Source organism: Pungitius pungitius, chromosome 10, assembly GCF_949316345.1.
Source record: "Pungitius pungitius chromosome 10, fPunPun2.1, whole genome shotgun sequence".
Classification (NCBI taxonomy): domain Eukaryota; kingdom Metazoa; phylum Chordata; class Actinopteri; order Perciformes; family Gasterosteidae; genus Pungitius; species Pungitius pungitius.
The window spans coordinates 19,874,499-19,902,319 of NC_084909.1; the positions used below are offsets into that span (position 1 = coordinate 19,874,499).

At 44.2% G+C, this 27,821-nt stretch overlaps 2 protein-coding genes across 15 annotated transcripts in view; one reads left to right on the top strand and one right to left on the bottom strand.

Annotated features, from left to right (window-relative positions):
• The first annotated feature begins 735 nt into the window (after nt 1-735).
• Nucleotides 736-16,517, top strand: LOC119228629 (carboxy-terminal domain RNA polymerase II polypeptide A small phosphatase 1-like). 5 transcript variants are annotated; one of them, XM_037488424.2, is made up of 8 exons: nt 736-1,132; nt 1,271-1,372; nt 6,569-6,717; nt 10,755-10,856; nt 13,016-13,072; nt 14,033-14,125; nt 14,993-15,178; nt 15,288-16,517. In XM_037488424.2, exons 2-8 carry the CDS (start codon nt 1,300-1,302, stop codon nt 15,417-15,419), a joined length of 792 nt encoding a protein of 263 aa, XP_037344321.1. In that variant the 5' UTR covers nt 736-1,132; nt 1,271-1,299; the 3' UTR covers nt 15,420-16,517. The 5 variants fall into 5 exon arrangements, with proteins under 5 accessions (XP_037344321.1, XP_037344320.1, XP_037344322.1 ...); XM_037488423.2 differs by having other exon boundaries at nt 736-1,372; XM_037488425.2 differs by lacking the exons at nt 736-1,132; nt 1,271-1,372 and adding an exon at nt 1,922-2,005.
• Nucleotides 16,518-16,674: 157 nt separating this feature from the next.
• obsl1b (obscurin like cytoskeletal adaptor 1b) overlaps nt 16,675-27,821 on the bottom strand; it is a 29,206-nt gene continuing 18,059 nt past the window's right edge. For 9 of the 10 annotated variants that reach the window (XM_037488420.2, XM_037488419.2, XM_062564924.1 and 6 more), the window contains 15 exons: nt 27,511-27,786; nt 27,087-27,362; nt 26,728-27,003; nt 26,373-26,642; nt 25,999-26,265; nt 25,628-25,897; nt 24,866-25,132; nt 23,671-23,937; nt 23,129-23,241; nt 22,600-22,753; nt 20,569-20,730; nt 20,338-20,442; nt 19,897-20,163; nt 18,960-19,222; nt 16,675-17,761 (listed from right to left, as the gene is read on the bottom strand). In XM_037488420.2, coding sequence (XP_037344317.2) covers nt 17,729-17,761; nt 18,960-19,222; nt 19,897-20,163; nt 20,338-20,442; nt 20,569-20,730; nt 22,600-22,753; nt 23,129-23,241; nt 23,671-23,937; nt 24,866-25,132; nt 25,628-25,897; nt 25,999-26,265; nt 26,373-26,642; nt 26,728-27,003; nt 27,087-27,362; nt 27,511-27,786 — 3,266 coding nt within the window. In that variant the 3' untranslated portion in view covers nt 16,675-17,728. Of the gene's footprint in view, nt 17,762-18,952; nt 19,223-19,896; nt 20,164-20,337; nt 20,443-20,568; nt 20,731-22,599; nt 22,754-23,128; nt 23,242-23,670; nt 23,938-24,865; nt 25,133-25,627; nt 25,898-25,998; nt 26,266-26,372; nt 26,643-26,727; nt 27,004-27,086; nt 27,363-27,510; nt 27,787-27,821 lie in introns of all 10 variants that reach the window. The other variant, XM_062564922.1, reaches the window with a different exon arrangement.

Genomic DNA, 27,821 nt, shown 5'->3' on the forward strand with positions numbered 1-27,821 from the left:
TTGTTTACCAGATTTTTTCAGGATGTGGGATTTTTCAGCCTAGTCACAGACCAGTCCATCGCTCCACTGATGCACCCCTCCATCTACTGTAACAATGCTGTGTTCCAAGCTGTACCTTCAAACACCGCCATTAGGGACAAAAAGGAAAACCAATGCTTTTATCCAAAGCGACTTACAAAAAGTGCATTTAAATGCCATCGTATGTCCCAACAAAGTTCTAACTAGTCCAGGTACAGTCGGTAGAGTGTCCTGATGTCATCGGGGAGCCCATTCCACCATTTAGGAGCCAGGACACAGACAGTCCAGATGTTGTGTTTTCGACTCTCTGTGAGGGAGCAACAAGCAGGTTGAAGGATGCAGAGCGAAGTGAGCGGGCAGGGACGTAAGGGTTGACCACGTCCTGGATGTGGACCTGACCTGACCTGACCTGTTGGCCTCCCAGTATGCATCCAGGTCAAAGATGGGGGGGGGCGTGAGTGCCGGCAGCACCTAGCTGTGATCAGAGGAATTACAGGCACACTCAGCTGTGTGTGCAACTGCTGCTTGTGGCAATGCAACAAAACCGATAGAAAGTTACACCAAAGAGTTCCATTTTCAGCTTGAGTATAATATAGTTGCAGAAGTTTTTTTAAACAGAAAGTTTCAAATGTCGTCATGTCCACGGGGAGGAGGCACGCAGAGTGACTTTGAGCGAAGGTGTGGGCACTTTAAAGATTGTCCGTAACTTCCTCTTCTCTCGGTCGGTTTCAAGGCTGCCCCCTAAACGTCAAAGCGGTGCTAGAAATCTTTTTTTTTTTTAAATGAAACGGTTACTCTAACGCCAGAAAACTAAATATATTCCACCTTCGACACGACGTGAAACATTTTATTTTTTACCCACGCCGTGGCTCGTCTGTTATACACCGCCAACTACACACGCGATAAATAATGCCGACGTGAAACGTGGGAAACGCTCTGAAATGTCCTACAATATTTCTCCACAGTTAAAACAGCGTGGCGCTCGCGCCCTGCAGGAATCGGGCTTCCTTGAAACCGTCAGGTCCCGCCGTAGCACCGTAGCATGGCGTAATTGATGAACTTATTCCACCTAACAACTTTTAGGAATAACAGTCCTGGACGCTGCTGACTCGTGGTCCGTTACGTCTTTCCGCCGTTCTTAAGTTTCACGCTCAGCCCGCGCGGTGGCAGACAGGGAGTGGCGGAATATAAATACTCCTTTTCTCTCTCTCTCTCTCTTTTGGCCATAAACCTTCTTTTTTTTTAAATACAGCAATAACTTGTGCTTGAGCGGCAGAGCTAATGGACCGTTCTCCGTCGATAATTACACAAGTGACCCGAGACGAGGAGGACAATGCGGCCCGGCGCGAGGACGGTGAGTTTTTGGGGACAAAAAGTTTGCTAAAGTCCTGCGCAGCGGGGGACCCGTCGGGCAGCACGCCGCGGGTTCCGCTTCGCTTTCGGGACGCCACGTTGTCAACAAGTGCAACGACGAGCTCTTGACGGCGTCTTCCTTGAGAAGCCGGGGTCGTTTTTTGGGGGGGCGCGGGGACCGAGCGGGTGGCCGCGGGGCGGCTCTCGGGCCGCAGGACGGGGCCCCTCGAAGCCGCCCGACGAGCCCGAAACGCGCAGAAAACACCCGCGTTTTGGATGTAGAGGAGTCGGCGGGACGGAACGGAGTCACAGAGAGATCTGCGGTGTGAGCGGAATTCAGAGTTGGACTAAATTATCCCAAATAAGGTGTGCTGTCAAAGGGGGCGGGGTCACTCCGACGGGCCGCTGTTGTTGTTTTGCACCCTGACGTCGATCTGCTTCAATTGATTTGATCGAGATTATCCAAAGAATTTATTTTTTATTAAACTATATGAACACACAATGATCCCAAATCATGTCGGTTTCGATGGACTGGAGACCCGTGGGTCATAACTGGGATACTCTCTCCTTATGATGTAGTAGTTGTGGTCACTAGTTCTGGGCCAACAGGGGCTTCCTGAACGGATGACACAAAGTAAGAGCTCATAAGTACAAAACGCACTAACCTAATTGTTGAAATGGATCTGCGCTCTTGCGAGGGCTTAAAACCTGTGGTGTAAATCCACTTTTACACCACTGTCATGCTAAATTAACAATGAATGAATGTTCCCACACCAGATGGATTCGTTCCCGCCGTAGCCTCCTAAGTATCAAGAGAGCCATTCATCTCATCTCCATCACACGCCCTCTATGCCCCACGTTTGCTTAAAAAAAAAAACAGTATAACTTGAGGACGTTGATCTTTTGATTACATACTTGAATACTGGTAACCTAAATCATGTTTTTGAGAAGAAAAGAACGGAAATTTGAGTCTGAAACCTAAGAATTCCACCACAAATACGTGGCCGCCGAAGATGTCACACAAATCCCCCGTGGCGGGATGAAAATGAGCACATTGTTGACTTTGTCTAAATAAGGCGGTTACAATGAAGACGTCTTTTGAGTAAAACCATGAAGAATGTTGTGAGCTAACCTAACTTATGAGTTTCAGACAGTAGGCATATTTGGTTTTATAACAGGACGTGTTCCTTCATGTCACTGCTGCGGTTTTTCTAAGCACCTGTATCAAGTCAATGCTCATCATGCAAGTCATTGCCCCAGATTTGTGATATCCATACATATTTTCCACCATCATGAAGAAAGGAAAGGTCTGAAAGGGACTTTGTGAGTAGCACGCTGTCCTTAGACACGTTAATGAATGTGCCTTTTCTTCTTAATGCTCTAAAACACAAAGCTTTGCAGTCCAAGCGGTCTTGTCTAAAGTTACAGGTGTGCTTCTGGTGGAGTGATTCCAGACCTGCGGTATGTTTTTTTACTAAACGGATTGTGACTCCAATCATGCTTGAATGAAAGATGATGGTTGGGTTATGGATCTGGAATCAAATATTTAAATCAGGCAGTGCTGTGATTGGGTGCTCCTTGTGCCATACAGCCTTCCCCTTTTATCAATAGAATCTAAAGGAATGAATTACTTTAATGACCTCTTCATGTGTTGTATGGGCTGCAGCGTGTGGGCAGGTACATGAAGCCGGTTCTCGTGCATACACGTGTGGGTCCAGTCAGAAGGTGGCAGCACTCTCCAGCCCACCAGACCCAGCCAGCTGGAGCACGCTCTCGGATTACTTCCTCCTGGCCAAGGGGTCATGAGTCCAAAACATGGCATGCTATCCAGAAGCAAGGCGCCGTGTGGAAAAAGGGTGGGGAGGCGTCTTCAGCCCTTCTGTAGTTTCACATGTTTGCTGTAGCCGGATATGCATCGGTGCCGTTCACTTCCGGACACTTTTGTGTCACACTTCTAATGTACAGTTTGCTGGCCAGGATTACACGGTCATTACAGTGTAGTTTAGGATATTTTCAGGGATCATCTTCTGAACCATCAGCCGGCAAAAACCCGCTGTGCCTCTGCAGGGGTGTGAAGCGAGCTGACAGATTGTACCGGAATATCCGGTGTCAAAGTGGCGGATAGTCTGCCGTGGGAGGCCTCATTCTTTCTGTGTCTGGATGGGAATAGAAGTGCAGCCATGTGCCGAGGCAGCATACCGGTTCCGAAAGCGGCTCCCAGATAAGTCCGCTTTCAACTAAGTAGGCTGAAACATGCTGATGTGGCGCGAGGTCGTTGCTGCCCCTTTGGATATGCCCTAACCTCATTATCGGCGTCTGAGCCTCTCCAGCAGAGGTGTGAGGAATGCCTCTCCGTGCCCCGCGTCCGCTTCCTAATTACACGCGCAGGCCGGATTAAAAGTGCAAACTAAGTAAAACTAAAATATCTTAAATATTTTCAATGTTTCCAATTGAATTCCAGCATCGTCCCAAACGGCCCCAACGCGGCTCCTCAGAGGAAAACTGTGTGCTGCACATGCTGTGAACCTCGTGAGAGCGTTTTTGGAGCAGAGCGAACCACTGAGCATCACATGAGCCCTTTGAGCATGGGATATCTGAAGTCCTACTGTTGTTCTTTACCACACTGGTGCAAAACAAATGTAAACTCATTAAATGTACTGGACCAGGTTTCCTGTGGGAGGAGATTATATTTCAGCATTAAGACGATGGGTCAGTCCAAAGTTTAAAATGGCTGACCTTCATTTTTTTCATAAAAAATAAACATTCATTCAGCTGGTTGGTGTAGTGTGACTTATAACCGAGAATGTTGGTCAAAAATGTTGAAACATTCTCTGATCAAAACCCCAAAAAGTCACAGGCACTTTGAAGGGTTCACGCTCGGCACTTCTCCAACCACTCGCTAAAATGTCTACAAGCGTATTCATCTGAGCATTTTCTCATTTTTAATTAAACTAATCTAGCTCTAAATGCAACCAGTTTGGAAGTGGTCTTGTTTTGGACCTGATCTCAGGTCAGGCCCATCTCTCGTTTATTGTGACATATTCCATGTATACGTGATCATTAAAAAGCTTAGGAGCAGTATACAGTCCATGCAGAGTAACGTAGTTCGTTTCATATACACACACTGGAGCATTTATGTGCAAACACGCAGCTAAGCCGTTCTCCCGCTGTCGATTTGTAGGTGACCCCACAAAGTTTTATTTGTGACCGCTTTCGCTCCCAAATACTGTATTCGTATACATAATATCATAATTAACCGCTGTCAGCAGCTGCTGGGGCAGGCTATTTTAGGCCCCCCAATGTGTAACATCAGAAGAGGCAATGCAGCGAGCAGCGTGATGTTTTCTGATGCTACAAACCTCACCTGCCCGGTGCCTTCACACGTGTTTGCACACAGACCGGTCGCCTTGGGACCAGAGAGAGGAATTTCCCTGACAAGCATGCCCGGGTCATTATGACAGCTCTCCAGGGGCACCGTCCACTGTCAGCCCCAGCTGGATGAAGTAGTCAACACAGTCATTGTGACACCTCTAAGTAGGTCACACTTGTTCAGGGATTAATCCGGGACCAAGATGAATGGTTAATAAAAGATGTTCTCATGGCGGTTATTATCGGTATTTTGTTTGGTTCCATTTTAGATTACTTCTGAGTACTTTTGTACACATTGTTGCAACAAATAGATTATTTGTAGTGATTTTGAATAGCTGCCGTTATGAAAAAGGGACAAAATGCAGACTTTTAATATGCCAAATCTTTTTTTTTTTGCAGGTTTAGAACTGTTACAAAACTTCATCAATGTCCATCATCAGGGAATGTGTTTTAGTCACCATAGCAACACCTCATATGCTCAAAAGAATTCATTGCTCATTCGTGCTTAACTTTCCAAACATCCTGAGGCAAGGCTCAGCTCATTTGTCAGTTTTTCTTTTTTGAAAACTCATCACTCTGACATTAGTTGATGGGATGTTTTTGCTTCTACTAATGATATTAGGGTAGATCAAATAAAAATATAATTCATACTATCGTAGTCCACAGATATTATAAAACATGAAGAACACTAAAGTAAAAAATTGTGATGTCATCAGATATAAATTGTGAAACAGCTCTGTTGATAAAGAATTGAGAAAGATGTTACGAATGACATAGCAACCACCGAGGGGATGTTCAGTGGAGAGGTGGGTTCTCAGTTCCAGAACCGAGAATTTCAAATGGAAAGGAAAAGAGATCCGTCCCCCGGGTTTGGAGCAGCTCCAGAATTAATACCCGATACAGTTTGAGACTTGAGACCGAGGAGAGAGTGGCTCATGTCCACACATGTTCATTTAACTTTCACATGCCATGAAAGTAACATTTTGGAATTTGTGTTTGTTTTCCTCCTTTTAAACCAATATATTGTGAAGGATAACGGCTGTAATGCAACTACTCTTCATGGTTTTAATTCTGCACTTGTCTCCCAAGTTTGAATAGTATCTCCCTTGTTAGAATGCATGTAACAGTATAGATTACATGTATCCCTTTAAGCCTTTTCTGAAACGCAGTATAATCAAGAGGGTCAGTATGACGACAGTTAAAGCATAATTCTTTTAGGTTCACCATCCCAGGGATGACACGTGTAAGTCATTGTTAAGTCTGTTCGATGTTAGTCATTGGGAAAGCTGTTTAAGCAAATTGTTGGTATTCAAACAACAAAAACATGCACTGGAAATAAACTGTGCCCAGGATGTTTTCGCCTGACTATTTTTGGGGCCGAAATGTACCTACCTACACTCATGTTATGCAATGTTGAACCTAATGCGGCCCATCTAAGATAAGCACATTCAAGCGGAACTCATCATGATAGAGAGCACAGCGGGGCGACAGACCAGCCAAAGAGATGCACAGATCGGTTTTACCCAATCGGCATCGCTGCCAATAACAACGTTGCGAGTCCCGGCGAGATGTGCTTGAAATTCCACAGACACTGTGTCCTCGTCACGGCCCCGAATAAAAAGAGGATAAAACAAATACACAACAGTTACAAAAACACCACTGAAAATCAGGCGGCGTGCTGATGAGTAGTTTGAGTAGTTCCACGGGTGTAGCCGCTAAATTATAATCCTCATCAGTACCACTTCAGGGGGGGTCCGTACATCTCAGTCATGCTGGTCCAGTGAGGTCAGCGCGCCTCACGCTCCTTCTCTTTCTCGCTGCGTTCCAGGGGCCCACGAAGATCCCCCCTCCAGGAAGCCTCGCAGACGGGGCCTTCTCCGCCGTCTCTTCTGCTGTCTTTGTAGCAGAGAGTCGGAGCCACGTCCCCTGAAGAACGAGGCGCCGCTCTTGGTCGAGGAAAATGGAAGTCTTTCTAAAGTAAGTTCACCTCCTTGACCCGTCCCTCCCTCAGCGTGACCAGCAGCCGGGGGACGAGTCAAACAAGTTTGTCCTTGGCTTTGAGCTTTTCATATTTACGCGCAGACGTCTCCTGGTATGTTGTACGGGCAGTGTTGAAAAGCCCTGCCATGTTCAGTCATCTATCATGATCCCTGGGCATTACAAGAAGGGTGCACATGGTGCAGAGGTGTGAATGCAAGATCGCCACTTCCAAAAGAAAAAGAAGATGCTACTGGAGATGTGCCACAAGCGAAGAACACTACACTACTACTCAGGACGCTTCAGAGTATTTGGTCTTGTTCTTTAGCCTTCCTGGAATAACAATTGCAAAGACAGAATGGCTGACCACTATCCCGTTACCTTACATTTCTGGACAATTAACAATGCCCAGTATTGCTGAGCATATTCTAGGAGAAGAGCATGACTTTGGGCAGTTATGGTCTGTAGATCAAGTGGTCAAGACGTTCTCAGGTGTGAGTTTCAGATGTATGCCTTAGTTGCCACTTTATAGAGATTTGATATTCCAGAAGTTATTTGTCACGTCTTTCCAAGTACCCAAAATAAATTGCTTGGTCTCTAGCAAAGGGGGTTGGGGGGGTGTGGGTGGAGGAGGGGCAGGTCGAGTGCTGTGCACAGTTTTGGTTGTGACAAGCTGTCATATTAACATCCATGCTGTTGCTGTTACTCTCCCCGGGGGGATCCGGTCTCAGTGACCCCCCCCCCCCCCACCAGCTGTGTGAATAACCACTCTGAATGAGCCCTCCAGTTACCTGCCAGCCATTCGGACTCAGACTCTGCGTGATCCAGATCCAATGCATGGAGTAAAATCTCTTGAACAAACGGAAGCCAGACTTTGGAATCCTTTCCTGATGTACTTGGAGAACTCCGAGCAGAGTGAGGTCTCCGGGGACGGGGGGCTGTCTGCTGGGGCCATGCTTGCTGAACAATGCCCGGTTCCCAGTTTAACAGAAGCTGTGGATTTAAGTGGCCCTTTAAAGGGAAGTGCCGAACTTGGCATGCAAGTTTTTGTGGAATTTACGGAGCAGACTGTCAGCAAGGAAATGGACTCTTCTATTGTTTGTCTGGATATCTGCAACAGGGGTAGAGATGAGACCGCATCGTGCACATATTGCAATGGACACTGTGAGAGATTTGAGCAATACCCAGAAAGCGACAGGTTTTTCGATTCCGACCAGATCCTCGATCAGTGTGAAACTCCTGGGTTAAGCCAAGCATTTGAGAAATGTGCTCACCACTGTGTGAGCTTTAAACCTCGCAAGTCTTCTGCGCACTCCGCTAATCATAGCTTAGCTTCCGAATGTAGTTGTTGCTGTGAACAGTGTGCAGGACGGCTCCTGTTATTTCAGCAGCGTAATCCCTCTGATCAACAGTTTGAGTCTTTTGACTCTGAGCCAGCTTTAGTGGCCGTGGACTGTGAGGGTTTGGGGCAGTGTGAGATGTCTGATTTCGTACCTGATTGCACAGGGTTAGACCACCTTGGGTTGCTGCAACAATACGAACCCTCTGATCAGCAGTACGAGTGCTCTGACTCTGAGCCCGACACGTCGACAGAAGACTCTGAGCAATGTGAAACGACCATTTTCACTCGCAGTATCTCCAACTCGATGGACTTATTGGACTGCGGGGCCGAACTTTATGAGTACGATGAATGCACCAAAGAAGACGGCGGAGAGAGCTGTCCAACCGAAGGAGAAGGCGAGCAAAGTGATATCGAGCCTATCGATGACGAGTCCCTCACATTATCACAGGACGCGAACACCTCACAGTTCGACCGGCCCGTTCGGGTTTATTTTGAGGACCGTAAAGAAGTTCCCTCGGCAAGTGACTGCTGTGAGACGCACCAGCTCGCTGAGGAGAACTTGGCGCAAGCCCTATCCACCGAGGACTGTGTAGTGTGGGGAACGGCCTATTCCGACACAAGCCAAGAGCGTGACGAAGAGAGTGCTACTCCGGAGCAGTCTGAGTTTGGGGAGGAAGAAGAAGATTCTTCAGATTGCTCTTCCATTGAAACCAAATCCTTCAAGACCTGTCCCGACGGCAGCATTGCCTCAGACCACTGCTCTGATTCATCCGGGGAATCCGAGCAAGCCGCTCAGGAGGATTCAACCGATGAGCACACACAGTGGGAATCTTTTGAGGACGACGATGAAACGCTCCAAAGCGATATTGACGGAAGCGACGAGGGCGAAAAGAAAACGCCCGCCGCTGACTCTGTTGTCGAGGACTTTTTTGATCTGTTCGACAGCGGTGACTTCTACGGGCGCGCGTTTGCACAGAAGCAGCATTACATCTCTTGCTTCGACGGTGGAGACATCCACGACCGCCTGCACCTTGAAGACGACCGACGCAAGGCGCAGACGCTGGCTGAAAAAAATGCGTTTGAATCTGAAGAAGTCAGTGAGGACATTCATGTGCAGGAAACCGATGCATGTTTGGATGCTCTGGAAGAAGCTTATGAAGATACTTGGGAGGAAGATACAAGCCAGAGAGGTGTTGCCTCTTTTGAGTCCGATGACGACTCGGGTCTAGCTGGGGATGAAGTTGAGGAAAATGAATCTCAGTTGCATACAGAGGAAGATGAGAACCCTCCGTTTGACAGCCATGTTTCTGAAATCGATACTGAAGAAAAAGAAGAAGAAGAAGATGACAAAGAAGAAGCTGAGCTGTGCCTGTTTTCTGTTAAGGAAAGTAGTAGTAGCCCATGTGCAGGGGAAATCTCTGTTGAAGATGACGCTTATGAAGATGAAGCATTTGCCGCTCGGCATTATGAATCTCTTCAGGTCAATACCGCTACCACTAATGATTTACTGGCTACTGTCTCTGAGCCTGAAGACCAAGCACTTGACGCTTGTTCCGAGCTGGAGCCATATTGGTCACTTGTTGATCAGGAGGGCGACGGGGAGACGTTTGAGCTCAGTGTCGAGGAATACTATGCAAATCAGATAAAAAGCATCCAGTCATCTGTCAAACAAGCCCTGAATGGATTTATCCTGCAAAGAACATTGTGCGATCATGTAATCCACAGGGATGCTTCAGAGGAGTGCAAAGAGGTCCAATTTGGAATTACCAAAGTTATCACACTGAGGGATGATTCGGCCAACGGCTCCGTTGGGGAAAAAGCCACCGAAGAAAAAGCTCCCGAATCAGCCTGTGACCGTGAATTCAGTGACGTGTCAATAGCAATAAATCCTACTTTGGATATTATTCACAGTGTTGTCTCACAACTTACAAAAAACGAGGGAAGGGTTGTGCCGACGTTGGTCAGAAGGCCCGAGGGAAACGAGGCCTCAGAAGAAGGCGTGGATTCAGAAGAGGAGCAGAGTGATGACGAGTCCACCGAGCCTTGCCAATGCGAGTACTGCCTTCCACCAATCCAGGAGGTATATAATGCGTCTTTGCACCTTTTTCTAACATGTGAAGTATTGGAGTAGAAAAGACTTTTCAGACCCGCGGGAGGATCTTTTTATATCATCCCAGAATCTGTCTCCGGGAACCGTCGGTCTATTTTTAAATCAAATCAGCCAACTGCGGTAGTGAATAAGTTACCGGAGAGCTCGGCTTGGCAGCCCGTGTCAAACACCGTTCTGCTCACGTGGCTGTTGACCCTGCACAGACGAACCCGCCCATCAGTGATACAGGCCGCTCGGCCATGCCAGCTTGTTTTTAGCATCCGAATCACAATAACAAACACCCCTCTCAGAGCCCTCGTTGATGGACGCGCCGCACTATGGCAATGTTTACATGCTCCATCAGTGTGGCAGCAGCTGTAGCCTCGGAGGTTCACCGTAACCCATCACACAAACACCACAACACAATTCAGACTCTATTGTGACCAGAATCCTATGAGCCGTAAGTCCCACTCCACAAATTGCGATGGTAATGTCTTGTGTTTCAAGTTATTACTTATCAGTTGTAGCTGCAGCTCAGATTGTGGGCTTGAAAGCTGGAAGGAACTTTTAATTGGGTTTAGATCCTAATGCTCTTTTTGTCTCCAGCTACCGGCCAAACCTCTGCTGCCACAGCTGAAATTGAATGATGCAGGAAAGATCTGTGTGGTCATTGATTTGGATGAAACTCTAGTGCACAGTTCATTTAAGGTAAGTTGGACTAAGTGACCTACTCTCCCTCTTTTGTACCCTGCATGGTTTAAGTACTCTCAAGATGGGTCTCAATCCGGAGAACGGTCTCAAGACCACTTTATGAAGGTCTCAATAGTTGGATAGGAATAAATGTGTGCTTAAGTGGATAAAATAATATAGAAAATGACTCCGGTTAAAAAAAGGAACATTTCATGTGCAATGACCTTGGTCATCATTTCCACTCAATTTTTAATTTAGCAGACAAAACAACACGTTGCTTGTTTCTTTCACAGCAGCAGTAGCTTTCTGGAGGGTTTGGGGGCCGCGTGATAATGTTGCAATTCGTACACACTTCAGGAAATAACTTTGCATGTAATTCCCAATAATGTTTTTGTTCAGAATAAATGAGTTAGTGAATAAATTAGTGTTGAGAGCAAGCTTGTCTGCAATCAATTCAATTCAATAGGCTTCAGTTCCATGACATCTGGCTGAGCTAACTGTGGCCCCGCAGCTACTGTGCTGGGAGACAATTTATTATAAATCCCCCCCAAAAACTAAAAACATGCAGTCGTTTAAAATCTTCATTGCAAATTTCGTGTTTTGTTGAAATCTTAAACAGATGACTCCTTTTCATCCAACTTAGTTCATTCTTTCTCTACTAAATTGCTTCCATAACCTTTTGTTAAGATACGTTTGGCCTTTTAATTACTGAAAGGTCATCATGTATTCAAAAATAGCAAGCAGCCTGTCATTGAGTTAAGCGTCCATGTTAATTGTCAAAGTAAACAAGCTACTTGCTGGTGCAGAAATAGCTGTATGATTTGCACCACATCATGTTGCATATTTATAGGAGGCACGTGACTGGCTTTTATCATAATGGTCCGAGCCACCCTAAACATTCCCCATTTATTTAATGGGTGCCTTGATTTCACGATGCAGAAGACACCTGCGCCCTAAAATCCAAATGACGTGATGAAAAGTACGAGCAATCAGATTTTCAATAAATAAAAATAAATTGCAAATGGCTAGTGAACGCAATACTTACTTAAGTCATTTTTATATAAATGCTGTACTGTTTTATAATAAAAAATATATAATCTCTGCAAAACAAGGTAGACAATCAATGTTAATAGATGCTACAATTAACGCCCCGTATCAGTTTGATGCCTATTTAAGGTAACATTTAGTGAACAAAGTAGTCATAGCCAAAAGTCCTGGCTCCTGTGTCATGACAAATGATGTAATGAATGCCATGTGGCGTTTGGTCCTTCTCAGGTCACAGACCGTCCCTGAAGGATGTCACTAGATATTGCCGCTAGTTATGTGTAAACAGGGTCAGACTGTGAACTCCATGTCTAACACACGGGGGATGATAAAAGTCATCATTACTCTGACACGCATATTAAATGGAGGGTTAGGCACCACAGTTTGGGGCTTGGTCGTAATAAAGGCACATGGGACACATTCAAAGTTTGAAATGTATGATTGGATATTAAAGTATAACTGCTTCGTAGTGGAGTGTTTATTACCAACAATTTACTTACTTACTTGAACCATGCATGGTCCTCAAATAGCTAGGTGAAGATGGCAGTATTTCACTGCATAAAGGATGGTGTAGAGTAGTAGAAGAAGGATTCTCATGGGAAATGTAATAACATATTTGTCCTGACATGAGTGGGGACGAGATCTGATTTAACCAAAAATGAACTGGAGTACAAAATCAATGGATTAACTACTAATTATCCAATTATTCAAATGCAAAACATTAAACAAGCGATTGAAGGATAGAACATAAAACATTTGGGAAAAATAGTGTGCATTTATCCTAAATGCATTCTTTATGATTGATGTTATATTTGTCCCGTCTAACATGCATTACCTCACAGTATAGTTTAGGCCACGGGGTGATGCCTAATATAGAATATGCATATGGCGATACTAACATTTGAGAGGCATATTTCACATTCTGGAAAGCCTGAATAAACCAGGTGTTTTTATTCTGTAGCACCAATATTTCAATGATGAAAGTGACAAGGATCCAATTATTTAACAATTGTATAAAAAATGTTATCCGCTGAGGTGGCCTCTTTGCCTCTATCTGACACATCCAGTTTATTGTGATCAGTCACATCTCTATGGATAAAAGCTGATAAATTAACAACTCTTTTTTTCAACAGCCAGTGAACAATGCTGATTTTATCATTCCAGTGGAAATTGATGGAACGGTTCACCAGGTAAGCACCTGAAACGCCAAAGCAGCCATTTATCACACTGCCGTCTTTTCTCCAGTGAAGTGAACACAACGTTATTGCATAAAGCTACAAAAACCTTGTGAAAGCAGTATTGCCACAAAGCCCCTTCGTATGTGCACCGAACAGTATTTCACTGCGTTGCACACCGCTAAGCAAATCAAATAGTGCTTAATGCCTTCTGAGCTCAACAGGAGGAAGATTTATGAACTCTTGCAAGCTCTCTAACTCAAAAGTGATGGGATAAAAATCCAGAAGTCCCACTTGGTTAGCCTGGGAAACATTGACAGGGCCGTCTGTTGATGGCTCCAAGCAGCAGGTGGCTATTTAGGAGGCCTGACGAAATGAGGAAACCTGGCAGGCTTCTCAGAAACCACTGGCCATCAATCTCACCCTGTGGCACATATTATGTCCTTCTCATTGGTGCCAGGAGGTGGCAGGGACCCTTCCCTGCAGGGGGTCACTGTTGTGCTGGGGCCTCGCAGAAGACCCGAGGAGCTCTGTGTGTCCAAAGGGCCTGTGTCTGTTTCAAGTAATCCAGGATAGGCTTGTTAAAGTGGGGAAAGCCTATTCAGGATGACTTGGTTCAGAAACAAGGCCACCAGCATCTTTGCCGGAGACATTTTTAAAGCCTTGCTGAAAAAAAGGATATGAAGTCATTAGAAAGTGGTCTGTTTACAAAGTCATGGAAGTGTACACGTATTGGGGTCAAAGCATCACATTAAACAGATGGCATCACAGAGACACTCATTACATCTCAACCCCCTTTAAAAGATGCCCCTTAAAGCCATAAAAAAACAAAATCATTCCTGCTGATCCAATACAAGACGTCTTCAGGACATGTGGACGGCTCAGAAGTGGGAAACCATTTCGTCCTCATGAGTAGTTGTCGTGTTCTTTTCTGAGAAAGTAAAGCGTGAGGGGACCTCTTTAATGTCCCCCCAGGTGTACGTGTTGAAGAGACCCCACGTCGATGAATTCCTCAGAAGGATGGGGGAGCTGTTCGAATGCGTCTTGTTCACCGCCAGCTTAGCCAAGGTGAGAAAACGGGTCCCTTTGCTGCACTTTAACATTATGTACAAACTCATAGGGTCATGATGTAGAATCCCTGTGTTTTAATTGGATTTGACCTTCCACACACACCCTGTCACATAAAGGTGTATACTTACAATACACGTCAGACATTTCAACCTCACACTTTGACTTTGTTAACCTCAACTGAACTGTGTGAATTCTCACTGATTCGTTACGCTGGTGCTGCTGCGCCACCTTTCATGTTTAGACAGCGCCAATGCTCGGATGTTGTGGACGCCGCTTCTTTGTACCCGACATGAAGGTTCTGTCCTTTTTAAATGGGATGCATGTTGGCTCACGAAAAAGACAACAAGCCCGAAAAACAGCAAACAACGAGGGCCACTAGCGACTGAATGAAGTTGAGCATTTAGCAGCTAAAAGAACTACAAAGGAGGTGTTTGATTAAACTTTCTTTCAGGTGTACATAGTGAATTATTTTTGATGGCGTCACGAGGGAAGTTCTAATATTGTGTGCTGGTGTCTTTAGAGAAGTAGATGTTGATACAGTTTGTAACTCTTACCTAATGCAGGTTGATGGTGTAAGTGGGAACCTGTTTGCTGTCAATAATAGAGAAGTTCTACCCTGTCAGTGGTGTTAATAGAGTACTTAGAGCTATTTGTTTGTACTGTGTACTGGTTTGTGTATAGCAAACTATTATCTAATACTTCTTACTGGTGTACTTCTCATAAGTTTTGTAGTACAATTCAAATGGCATAATAATACATTTACTGTACAGTTTTGGGATTAACAAAGTATTCATCTATCTACCAGAGTGATAGAACGACTTAGCACTGTCCTGACTCCCACACGTCTTTCTCCCGCTGCTATAGTATGCGGATCCTGTTTCGGACCTGTTGGACAAATGGGGGGCTTTCCAGAGCCGTCTCTTCCGGGAGTCGTGTGTCTTCCACAAAGGGAATTACGTGAAAGACTTGAGTCGTTTAGGAAGAGACCTCAACAAGGTCATCATCATTGATAACTCCCCCGCTTCCTACGTCTTCCATCCCCAAAATGCGGTATGTTCTCTGCAAAACCCAACATACCTTACAATGACATACCAATTATTACCTGGAGGTATCGAAGAGGTTCTTCTAATCTCAGTACCTTTCCTCTTTAAACCTCCAGGTCCCGGTAGCGTCCTGGTTTGACGACATGTCGGACACCGAGCTGCTCGACCTCATCCCCTTCTTTGAGAGACTAAGCAAAGTGGAGGACATCTACGATGTTCTGCAGCAGCATCAGATGACTTCAAGTTAACGGCGGGAGGATGTCGGTTGAACAGAATAACCAGCAGCTGCTGTCACAGGCCCACTGAGGCCTGCTTCCATTTACAAGGACCACACTGCAAAATAAATCCTCATTAAATCTGGTATTCTTACCGCATGTTGCATCACAAAGTGAGAAGCCGTCCTGCAGGAGATCGTGGATCCAATCCAAAGGAGTTTAGTTTTTTGTAATGCTGGATAAGGACTGAATATCAGATTCAATGACTCCTGTAGATATCTTTTGCAGTGCTGCTACTTTACTGTTGTCGTTTAGTGACAGCAGTGACCCGTGAAAGTGTGTAAACGCAGGTTGTTGTTGGGTCTTTCTCATTTCAGAACAGTTTCATAAGTGATATTACTTTAATAATATGAGAAACCTGAAGTCAACAAGGTATTGAATCTTTAAACCCTACTAACTTGTTTCTGTGTTGCTGCTTAAAATGGCCCAATGTATATCTAGTAAAAGACAATCATCAACATAAGAACATTTCCATGTTTTTCAAACAGACTTTTCCGATGTGCACTTCCGTTACATCTTTGGAAATCTGAGAACAAATGCTGTGTGTGTGGTACAGAACACCCTCATGCTGTTATTCATTGGTTGACCTCGTATCATCATCATCATCATCATATCAACACACAGCGTTAGGATCAGCACTAAGGAAACACATCTACCTGTATACAGCAGGCAGTGGTTTGGATTCGGTTTAAATGCTTTTGGACCTGTTTTTTTTGTAGCTTTTAGTTGACTTGAGGAGGAGGAGGAGGAGGAAGCTGTAACCTGCTACGTCCAACTATAGACATTTGATTTTTGAAAGAGTATTTTGATCCCTTAACTTTTAAACCGTGCAAGAAAATAATGCACTAATGTAATTGCAGTGCCGTATCGAGCTGTAAATACCGTTTAACTTGTTCCAGACGCGCTGATTTACTTCAACTCAGTCTGGAGCGAGTGTGTATACGTGTGTGTACGTGTGTGTACGTGTGTGTACGTGTGTGTGTGCGCATGAGGATTTGTGAGTGACCACATGCCTCAGTGTGAGAAAAAAGAAGATACTTTTAACTTTAAGTGCAAACCCAGAACCTGTCTTTTAATAACAATTTCACTTTTTTTTAACTTTATGCAACAAGAGTATTAATGTTTTAACTCAAGTAAAGAAACCAGCTTTAAAAAGTTTGTTTTTAAACTGCTGCTGATTGTAAAAAATAAAGAAGAAAGAAACAAAACTTGAGATCTTTACGTTGCGTCACAAAGCATGTTTTATTTAAGGAGGTCATATTATTATATTACTACAGCATTTCTTTTTTGTCACATACCTTTACGCTCAGCACAACATGGTAGAGGAAACAAGTCAAATGGAATATAACAGATTTCATATGAAAACGACTATCATTCAACACAAGACTCTCTCAACAATCAAACTAGCATCAATCAGGGCGATCAAGTCCTTTTCTTTACCCATTTCTTTCCTAAATCACTGGATTTTTGTCCTAATGTATTTACATTACAAGCCCATTCTGCACAACAAAGTTGTCTTCTTTCAAACTTCAAATCAAAAATGTAAAAAAAGAACCTTGTATCTATACAACTGAAAACTGATAAAAAGATTTTTGAATTGTTAAATGTAATGCATCGTTGCTTTGATCCATTGTAAAATCAAAATTATACACAGAATATTGTATAGTAACAGTTAAAACTGAAAACCATCTTCTGATATATGAGAAAACTAAAATATCGGCAAATCAGGTTATATTGCTTAATAATTAGCACAACTGGACATGTCTTTTGCAAATGAGAAATGTTTAAAGATGAAAGCTAACTGGTGTTCATGCAGGAGAGAGCTAATGTCCTAAAAGGGCAATTAACATATGACATATAGGACTCGTATATTTGTGTTTATTAACTAACAATCATTCGTTTATTAACTACCAATCATTCATTTTTCTAATGTCACATTTTTTAAACCAAAATTGTAGTTTCCCATTCATTTAATCTGTTTTTAAATCAGGTGTTTGTGGCATGAATAGATAATAGATGTTTTTACTTCCATAACATGGTTAATATTATTTACATCCAAACTGCAATTAGGATTAGAATTAAGGAGGTATTTCAAAATCACACCAACTATGACAACTTTTACATGAACTTTTACAATTTCATAAAGACAATTCTCCAACGCTCGTTAATGAAAGAAAATCCACTCCCTTAATTAACTGCATGAAAACCCTGTTTAAACCACTTTTATAGACACACTGTTTGTAAATACATACAATAGTTATAACTTAAAGGCTGCATCCATGTCAGCTGACGACAGGCCCAAGATCACGGATCACCTGCCAAACAGAGGATAGAAAATGACACCAAGTGTGAACAAAAGCACATGGTTACCATAGTTACCATATAAAAGTCCTGCGTTTGTTAATCAAATTCTGATAGTAGTTTGTGACTGAAGGCCTCAGAGTAGCACCTCTGAGGTGTGATGTTGAAGTTTGGACTTCAGTACAGTAGCTGCCTCTCCCTTAAGGTCGCTGACCTTTTCAGAGGCTCCTGGTCCGGCTGCACATTGTCTTCATTAATTAATGAAAGTTTACAATATTCTTTGATTTAAAGCCGTCCAAATCAAACTATAAATGCAACTCGCACATTTAAACGGCTTGAGATGTGTACGTGCTCCATATTGTATATATATAATAAAGCACTCTACATTATTTACAGAGTTTAGCGCATTTCTGTATTTATTGCTGTGCGTTCGGTGCCAAGTCAGGCAACACGATCAGCCTGATAGATTTATTTTTTTATTTATCTGTAAGTTGAATATTTCAAGGAGTAAACATTAGCGCATTGCAGATTTCCTTCTTGCATGCAGCCACTTCCTTCCCTGCTGTCACTCTACTTGCTTCATGCTCACAGACTGAAAGCCTTGAAGTTGCCTCCATCTGGTGAGCGTTTCTACCAATGACACCAGGTGGTCTGTGTGACCCAAAGCCGTGTAGAAGCAAGTACAGATGAATCTGAATCATAATATGCTTACTAAAAATGCAGAATTGCACATTTCAGAATGACGTTTTATACTATTTATTTATTATTTCTGATAAAATTGCTGTAATATTTGCTTTTAATAAGGAAGTTGGGATAAGTTTGAACACTTAATAGACAGTTCTTATTCTTCTTGTCAGCTGTTATCAAATAAATGTGGTTGGGTAAAAGGGTTCGAAACATTTTGAGAAGGGAAGTAGAAGAAATGAGTGGAGAGTAAAGTAGATACTCAAGTTAAGTACTTTAATAAATACTTTAAGTGCGATGGCATTGATTCCTCCACCAAAACTCCCTTATTGGATATTAATATGAAATCTTGTTGATTTTAACCATATATATGAGTTTGTATTGGAAATGCACTTATTGTAAGTCCCTTTGGATAAAAGCATCAGCTAAATGACATGTGATGTAATGTAATTTAATATATGCATTATATGCATTGTCATCTGTTTTATTATTAGGAAATATTTGCTGCTTCTTGGACTTACTGCGTACCCGAAGCTGGGCTCTGCTCTTGGCCCCCCCGGAGGTGAACCCCACCTCCCCGCTCATGTCTGGGGAGGTCTGTCTGAGGGTCAGCCTGTGCACCGCGCCCATCGTCTCCACGAGCACCCGGGGGCCCGGCTGCAGGGGCTCGCCCTTCAGGCTCCACGCGGGGCCTCGCAGGACGGGCCCCGACAGCTCACATTCAAAGCAGGCTGGGTCGGGGGCCGTGACCTCCACGTCCCTCAGCTCTCTGACCAGCAGCGGGGACCGGGCTGAGGAGGACGAGCGGGAGGAAGAGGGGTGAACAAACGTCACATGGCTCAGTCAGCTTTGGTCCAGTAACAATGTCTCTGCTCTATTCAGGCCTGCCAGTAAGTAAACACAGTGAGACCAGAATGCAACACACCACATGAACATTTTATTTTCCTACCATTACATGTCCAAATATCCATCCATGTGTCTGTCCACATGCTTGGTTGCACAGAATTGTCATAATGCGGTCTTTTCTGTTTTAAAAGAATAAGGGTGATGGAGTTTGGACCCACTGTGACTGACCGGAAATTCATTTTTAACGCAACAGCCGCCTGTTTTCTTTATTAAAAAAAAAAACAACAACAACCTATGAATTCAAACAAGGCGGAAGAGAAAGGATAACAGAGGTGAAACATGATGTCCCATTACAGTGAGAGCAAAGTGATGCGTTAGCTTTGCTTCGACAGTAGATGGAGCTCTACTGCTGCCATTCACCTTGTGTTGAAGAACAGGTGCCATTACGGTTGGGCTTTGATAATTCAAATTCAAAATAGTGAAAAAGGATAATATGATTAATTAATAATAGATCACCAGACTCATTAATAACAATAACAGCAAACACACACACAGGTTGTACATCTGAATACATTTGTCTGTAAAAGGATGCTTGGATGGTCTGATCAGAGTCCCTCACCCTCCACGGTCAGCTTGGCGGAGCAGGAGTGCTCTCCGACCTGCACGCTGTACGTCCCCTCGTCGTCCAGCACCACCTGCTGCAGGATGAGTTTGCGGTAGCAGCCCTCGCTGCAGATCTCGAAGCGCTCGGAGGGCAGGATGACGCTGCTGCCTTTGTACCAGCGGATGCTGCATCTGGGGTTGGACACGGTGCAGTCGAGGAGCACGCGGCTCTTCTCGAGGGCCGTCGTGTCCTGCAGAGGTTTCACAATGTTCACCGGGAGCTCTGCAACGGAGAAGAGGGAATCTAGATGATCTAGATCTAACGTGTGACCTCACAGCTCTGTGGAGTTGGTGCTCTGTAAAGCAACCCAAATACACTGATACATGTTTCACAGCATTTACTTCATGTACGCTTTGGTTCATTTTCATCGGAGCACTTAGAAACATATACATATACCTTCCACCTCCAGGTACGCGACAGATTCAATACTTCTGCAGACAAACTTGATCTCTCCAGAGTCCTCTGCTTTCACGTTGCACATAAGAAGAAAATGTTTGGTCCCTGAAACAAACAATACATAATAGACAGGATGATGATAGGCTCAATTATTGTGTAAATACACTGATGGAATTCCAGCTGTCTTCTCGTTCAAAGCATCAGGAGCAGAGCTGTGACTTTGGAGCCGACCTTCCTGCCGGATCTTGATGGTGCTGGTGGGCTGTATTCTCTCCCCGTTTTTGTACCACTCCCCCGGCACATCCTCCACTGAGAGCTCACAAACAAACACAGCGTTCTGGTCCTCCTGGATGCCCAGGTCCTTCGGGGCCTGGAGGATCAGCAGCTCACGCTCTGCAGGAACAACAAGGGTTGTTTAGGAGGGAATCGGGCATCTCTGCACATGGTCAACGAAGCAGAGAAAAAAAGCAGGCACAGTGGTGGAAGGAGAGCTGCTTGGGAGAAAGACGAGACAAAAACCCATTGAAAAAGTTCAAATGGAGAAGGAGCAACTCCTTTGGGGGCGGGTGAGCACGACTGCTCCGTGAGTGGAGAGAAAGACCTGGTGACCACGAGGGTAGAAAGTGTGAAACGGGCACAACCGAAATGTTGTAACTGTGGAGGATTTGATCTGTATGAATGATAGTAGAAGAACAAGGACAAATTAAGTAAATAGAGTCAGCATTAGTTATCGCACTAGTGTCTAATGCATTGGCTGGAGTAAGTAAACGGGACGTTTTGACTACAGTAGCAGTGATCATTATCCAGTATCATGTTGTATAGGAGAACCAGTGGAAGTCAGAACAGGGGGTGGAATCCCAAGATGGATCTTTCAAAAAGCAGAAGTGCAGCATTTTAATCAATATAAGAAAGCACAAGCAGTGGTGAGAGGTTTAGGTTCTCAATTTAAAAAAACACCAACGGTCTTTTTCACCAGGAAAATAATCAAGGACAGCATGAAGCTATTCATGTATGGGAAAGATTTAGTGAGACCTTTCAATTTCTGGGTGTTCTTGTTGATTCACGGTTGACATGGGCAGACCTTATCAGGAGAGTCCAGGAAAAATGCAAAAAAAGTCATTAACGTGATGAGATGTGTGACTGGGAGGGAACAGGGAGCCAGTTGTTTGTCATTAAAAACAATGTATGTGACTTTGATTAGATCGGTTTTGGATTACTGCAGTATGTGTAAATTAGATGTGGTTCACTCCTGAGGTACTTCTCGCACTCTTAGCAGCCTGAGAAACAGATAACTGTTAAATTAATTATGAATTCTCTAACATGGGATTAGCACGACTTGTCTGGCCTGGTGGGTGGAGGCTACAGTTTGCTCATAATGATCCAACCTGGCGTTACCTTGCTTGTCTCAAAGCATTTTCCATAATATTCTATTTGACATAATTTACACTCTTTCATAGTACTTTTTCAAAGCAGATGGTTTGACAACTAAAGGGAGTGAATTATTAATGCAAGGTTGATACAATCATTATAGCATTGAAGTGTAGAACCGTGCAGGGAACAAGCAACAGTAAAGTGAATACTAATTATTAGAAGAATCATACCATTAATATTACTGTCACATCAAAACATCTGCCCACATCTGTTCTTCATTGCCCTGTTTTCAGAGATGTTTTACTGTATTTACATTATATACATCTCGTAAATGTGTATTTCCATAGATGTGGTTTAGTGCTGAGTAAGCCTATGATTTCCATCACATTGTTACATTTCTTAAATAGTTCTCTTACAAATCATCAGCCGACTACTGTCAAACTAAAGGTCCTACTTTGTAGTGTTTGGACGGTGTCACGGTTTGGGTCTGCTTCCTGTTTTATTTTGTAGTTTTCATGTCTCTTGTGTTCCTGGGTAACGTCACTTCCTGCCTTGTCCTGTCTTCCCCTGTGATTGTCTGCCGTGCCTGATTGTTTCCACCTGTGTCCAATCACATGCACCTCCCTTGTGTATTTAAGCCCTGTGAGTCTCTTGTCTTGTGTGGCGTCATTACATGTTGAACGTCCATGTGTCAAGTAAGTCCTTGTTTTCAAGTCCAGGTCCCTGTTTTTGTCTGTTTTGTTTTTGCCTCCTTCTGGTCCTTTTTTCGGTTGGAGTGATTTTGATTTGGAGTAGTTGACTATTAAAGTCCTTTTATTTTTTCATTAACTCCGCATCTGAGTCCTCCCTCCTTGCCCTCGCACCCGCGTATTGACAGACGGCAGGCGTTACCATAGACGTCCACGGTGCAGCTCGTGGTGACGTCTCCAGCATCGCAGGTGTACGTGCCAGAATCACCGACATTGCATTTCATGATCTGAAGAAAGCGTTTCCTTCCCATTGCATAAATGCGCAGGTCCTTGCCAGGCTTCACCTCAAGCCCATTCTGAAAAGGATCAAAACACTTTTATTAGCAATCATCTTCAAACTACGGAAAGTGTATGTAATGCATTCAGGTGGAAAGGAACATACTATTTCTTCTGTAAATTAGATGTGTGATTTTGTTCTATTGTGTAGATTGTTAGAAATGGACAAATTGTCAGATCAGAAAAGATAATAAAACGCTGCCGTGTGTTCTTCAATGTTCTCAATGTGAGTTCTCTGCATGTTTGTGGTACTACCGTAACACCAGAATCGCTTTTGGGAAGCAGACCATCAGTAGACCATCATTCCGCTGGGTATAATAAGCTCTGCATGAGCTTTCTTTTTTTGTTGATTACATTGATTTGCCTCTGAAAGAAGACACAAATCCAATACTTGCCTTCATCCATTTCACATCAAGGTTGTGTCTTGACAGCTCACACTCGAGAGAGATCACTGCCCCTTCAGGGAACCTCTGGTCCTCCAGTTTTCTGAAAACGGTCACCGGGGGTTCTGGCGGAGAAAAAGCAAGCTTTTTTTTTTTTTGAATATGCCAAACACTGCACCAAGTAGGGGGCACCTATGCTGTGTTGCTCAGAATCAAATAAGCCATAAGGTTTGGTCATTTGGACTAATTTAAGTTCACAGATAATGCAGACCAAAGTAGAGCTCTATTCTGTTCTCATCTGGCCGGCATCTGGTCCGCCTTTTGAATGGACATGTTGTTTTGGTAGCACTGCAGTGCAGCTACCATAGAGTGTGGCATTGAAAGGTACCTAACCCTAACCCTCTTTTTACATGACCTCAAAATAACATGTACCACTTAGTTACTTAATTGCCACGGATTACGACACAGATTGATGCAGCACAGACTGCTATGTCGATGAGATCAAGCATCGGCCTCTGTTAAGTGAAACATGGGCCACACTCAAACGACCCTACCCTTCACAACAAGCCTCGCGGAGGTCTTCACATTGTCCACACTGAACGTGAAGGTGCCGGTGTCTTCCACTGATAGGTTGGAGATAGTGAGGCTGTGGACCAGTTCCTTGGCACTCATGCGGAAGTGATTGGTCGGCTTGAGCTTGACGGCGTTCCTGGTCCAGGTGCCTGAGACGTCTGGATGGGAGAGCTCCACCTCCAACGAGGCCGTTTCTCGCTCCGTGGTTTTGATGTCAGTCAGCCCTCTCTTGATTGTGATTTTTCGAGCTGAAAAAAATCCAATGAGAGAGAGCTGTGTAAAAGGCATTAGGGTATTGGCTTTAGTAAAAAAAAAGCCTCTCCATTCCTGTTTAACACTGAGCAGGAACAGCTTTCTGATTTGCAGTTGGCCTGGATTCTGTACATCCATCTCCAGTTGTCCACACTGACAAGCCCATAGTTGGGTCATTTGAGTGTGGGGCTTTAAACAAAAGCCCACTTTGAAACTGCCAACATTTTCCACTTATTCTAACAGTCAAGTATTCCATGTGGAAAAAAGCAATGTTTATTTTGGAGCCCTGATGACAGCAACCCTGGTTTTGAAGGCCAGGGTGTAAAATTAGATGCAATGAGAGGAGATCCAAATTCATCGGGGGTGCCAACAGCAGCCTGAAGTTCCGACTTTCCCTTTACCACTCAAGTGTTGAAAGAACAGCCTTTCACTCACCCACTGGCCTGTAGTTCGTGGAGCTAAGAAATATAAGAAGCATGCTCAAAGAAAAACAAGCAAAAGTAGGTTTTATTTACCACGCAATGCGAGTTTAATGGTGTGTAAGGAATCCTACTTTAAATAAATGTAAGTGGTGCTGGTTCATGGCTGGTTGTTGGGATGATGGAATCTTAACATCTTATTTATCCAGCAGTTTCCTTAAAACTGCAATCTGATTTGTATTTGTCACGGGGGAGGAAATCATGTGGATTTAATCGATCACGTCAATACACAAACCCTGGTCCGGAATCCAGCCTGAGCTTCGAGGCCATCACCTGTTGGCCGCCATCACGCTGCAGCACCAGATCCCCTCTGGACCCCGGTCACTCAAATTACTCGTACTCGCTCGACTTTGTTGTGGTGGAGGCCGTGCGAGAGGTGGAGTCGGCGGCAACGGCGGTAAACAAACAACAGGAGGCCATCGAGTGGCAGCGCATGCACACTCACGTTCCACTGTGAGATGGGCCTGCGTGCGGTCGTGGAGGGTTTCACAGCTGTAGAGGCCTCGGTCGGACAAGGCCAGTTTGTGGATGGTGAGACTGTGTTTTCGGCCGTTGTGATTGAGGATATTCTTGACCCCAGGGTGGATCAAGACCCCTTGCCTCATCCACTGCACCTCTCCTGAATCCAGACTCACCTCCACCTCCAGAGTGGCCTCACTGCACTCCTCAGCTACAACTGGTGTCATTTTCTTGGTGAACAACACTTGTTGTTCTGAAAATGAGTTCCAAGGTCAAAGATATCAGGTCTGCAATCTCAAAACGGTGTATGTTTGAATTCTTTGTTTAATTCCAACAACAATGCTCTGAAGCCACTCCCAGAAGAAAGCTGTAATGCTGATACATAAACATACATAGTGCAAGCAGAAGGCTTGAAGGAGCATTGACCCTGCAGTTAACAGAGGAATTATAACAGGAGAGGCCGCTAAAAACTAACCTTCAAAGGGTTAAACTAGTCTCAAAGGGTCTTTGTGTCCTATATGGCTACTTAGTATCGCCCTTAAAAATGACGCTTAGATCACTCCAAACTGTCCATAGCTAGTATTTTTGTCAAAATTACTCGAGAAACATGAGGTTATTTAACTGTAAAGCAGTAAATGTGTTTTGATTGAGACCAACCTGTTTGTGTGTGTGTGTGTGTTTGTGTGTTCGTGTGTGTATACTGGGTTGCGCTATAATCATAGTGTGACTGGATCGGACAGCAACTCACCTTGAATCTGGAGTTCGGCCTCTGATACCGAACCCTCTGCATCAGCTGTCACTCGGCCGCTATCTGAAACCATGCAGTTGTGGATGCAGAGCATGTGGCACAGTCCGTTACTTGAAATGACAGTGCGCTTAGTCAGAGCTACTCTTTTGCCATTTAAGCGCCACACCAGCCGGGCGTCCTCTGGTGAGACCACACACTTGAACACCGCGTCTTCTCCTTCGCGGACGGTGGTGTTATGAAGCTCCGCTATGAACTCGACAACACGGGGAGCTGAAGGCCAAGCGTTTGGCTGAATTAGACTCACAGTGATCAAACACATGGAGCATTCTAAACTCCTTTGCTTCCTAGTTTGTGATTTTAAGTGTACTTACTTTCTACAGTGACCGTAGCTGAAGTTCGGTCATCTGTGGATTGACAGCTGTATTCTCCAGCATCTCCTTCCACCAGTTGGTGGAGTGTGAAGCTTCGCTCTCGACCTTGTGCCCTTATTGTGTGCCGGCGGCTTGGGCTGATTTCTTGGCCATCTTTGAGCCACTGAACATCTCCTTTGGGCTTGTTGATCTCGCATCTTAATATAACAGCGCTGCCCTTCTGAGACACGGTGTTCTCCAGGGGTCTGAGGAATTTCACCTTCATTTCTGATAAATTAAATGAAGATATATAATTTCCGAGATGTTAGTGGGACAATTGCAGTCAAGTCAATGTTCACTTGTGAAAACTTTTGTTTTGAGAACCACATTCTTACCTTTGACTAAAAGACTGAAATACATCTCATCTGTCTTTGCATCACAAACATATTCTCCAGAATCTGACAGCTGCAGCGGATTAATGGTGAGCTTGTGGGTGTTACCCTCACTGGAGATGTGAATGTTGTCCCCGTTTAATAGTTGGCCTTCTTTCAGCCAACGGATGTTAGCTCTTTCGTGGCTAACAACGGCACACATTGTAACACTCTCGTTTTCATAGGCTGAGAGGTTATTACTTGTTCTCTTGTTTTCAAACTTGACCATGGGCTCTGAGAGAGATTTACAAACGAGTTACTTGTTCATTCTGAGTTCAAATATGGAACAAAAAATGAATCAAAGAGAAACTCAACTTACCGTGGACTTCAACTATTGTTGTCAACTTGTCATCTACGGCATCACAAATGTAGTTACCGGAGTCGGAGGGCCGGAGTCCAGAGAGAACCAGTTTCCTCACAACATCGTAGCTGTCAATCTTTATACGAGTGTCTGGTTTTAAGATCTCGCCATTCCAAAGCCACTGAACGCTGGCGTTTGGCCGAGACACCTCACACTCCAAAATAAGGTCGTCTCCTGCTACCAGGATGTGATGCTCCGGGTGGCCCGAGTTCCCAATGATCTGTACTTGAGGCTCTGAACATAATATACAGTGCATTATTTTCCTTCTAAGTGAAGGAAAGAAGATGACATTGACATTGACCTGATAATATGAGTACCTTTGACCGTGATATAGAAGATCATCTTATCATCTACTGCATCACAGGTGTATTCTCCTGAATCCTCTAGCCCAGCGTTTAGGACAACCAGTGATCTGAAAACACCTTGGTGTTCGCTACAGTATCTCTCAGTGTCATCAATGAGCTGATTATCTTTGTACCAGCTGACTGCGGCATTGGATCTGGACAGTTCGCACACTAGAATAATGTCGTCATATACCAAGAACTGCTTTTCGTTTTTTGCGTCGGTTTTTCCAAGAATCTTCACCGGCAAGTCTGAAATTGAAGGGGAACAAAAAAGATATTTTGTACTTACGTATGCCTAGTTATTCTCAAAGTAATTGGGCAAAGTCAATCATCTAGTTTAAAGTCTGGACCTTGAGTGCATCATACTCAGCAGAGATAGTGTCGTGCCTTTGCCTACCTTGGACTTTTACATGGAAATCCATCACATCATCCTTTGCATCGCAAACATATTGCCCAGCGTCCCCCATGGTCAGTGAGTGAACAGTTAATTGACGCATGAAACCATCTTCGAGGATGGTGATCTTTCTGGAGTCTTCTACTTCTTCCCCGTTTCTCTTCCAGGTGACCTCTGCATTTGATCTTGAAACCTCACAGTCTAGAACAAGAGTCTCCCCTGCCACTTTTTCCACTCTACTTGCCATCTTCCTTGGACGCACAAAACGAACAGGAGCCTCTGTGCATGGAGAGAACATTGTGTTAGAAATGGAT

Excerpts from the sequence above, each read along its gene's own strand:
- LOC119228629 (XM_037488421.2), top strand. The coding sequence starts at position 7,551 with ATGCATGGAGTAAAATCTCTTGAACAAACGGAAGCCAGACTTTGGAAT. Across the intron at positions 14,126-14,992 it reads TCACCGCCAGCTTAGCCAAG|TATGCGGATCCTGTTTCGGA; the intron begins GTGAGAAAACGG and ends CCGCTGCTATAG. Across the intron at positions 15,179-15,287 it reads TCTTCCATCCCCAAAATGCG|GTCCCGGTAGCGTCCTGGTT; the intron begins GTATGTTCTCTG and ends TTAAACCTCCAG.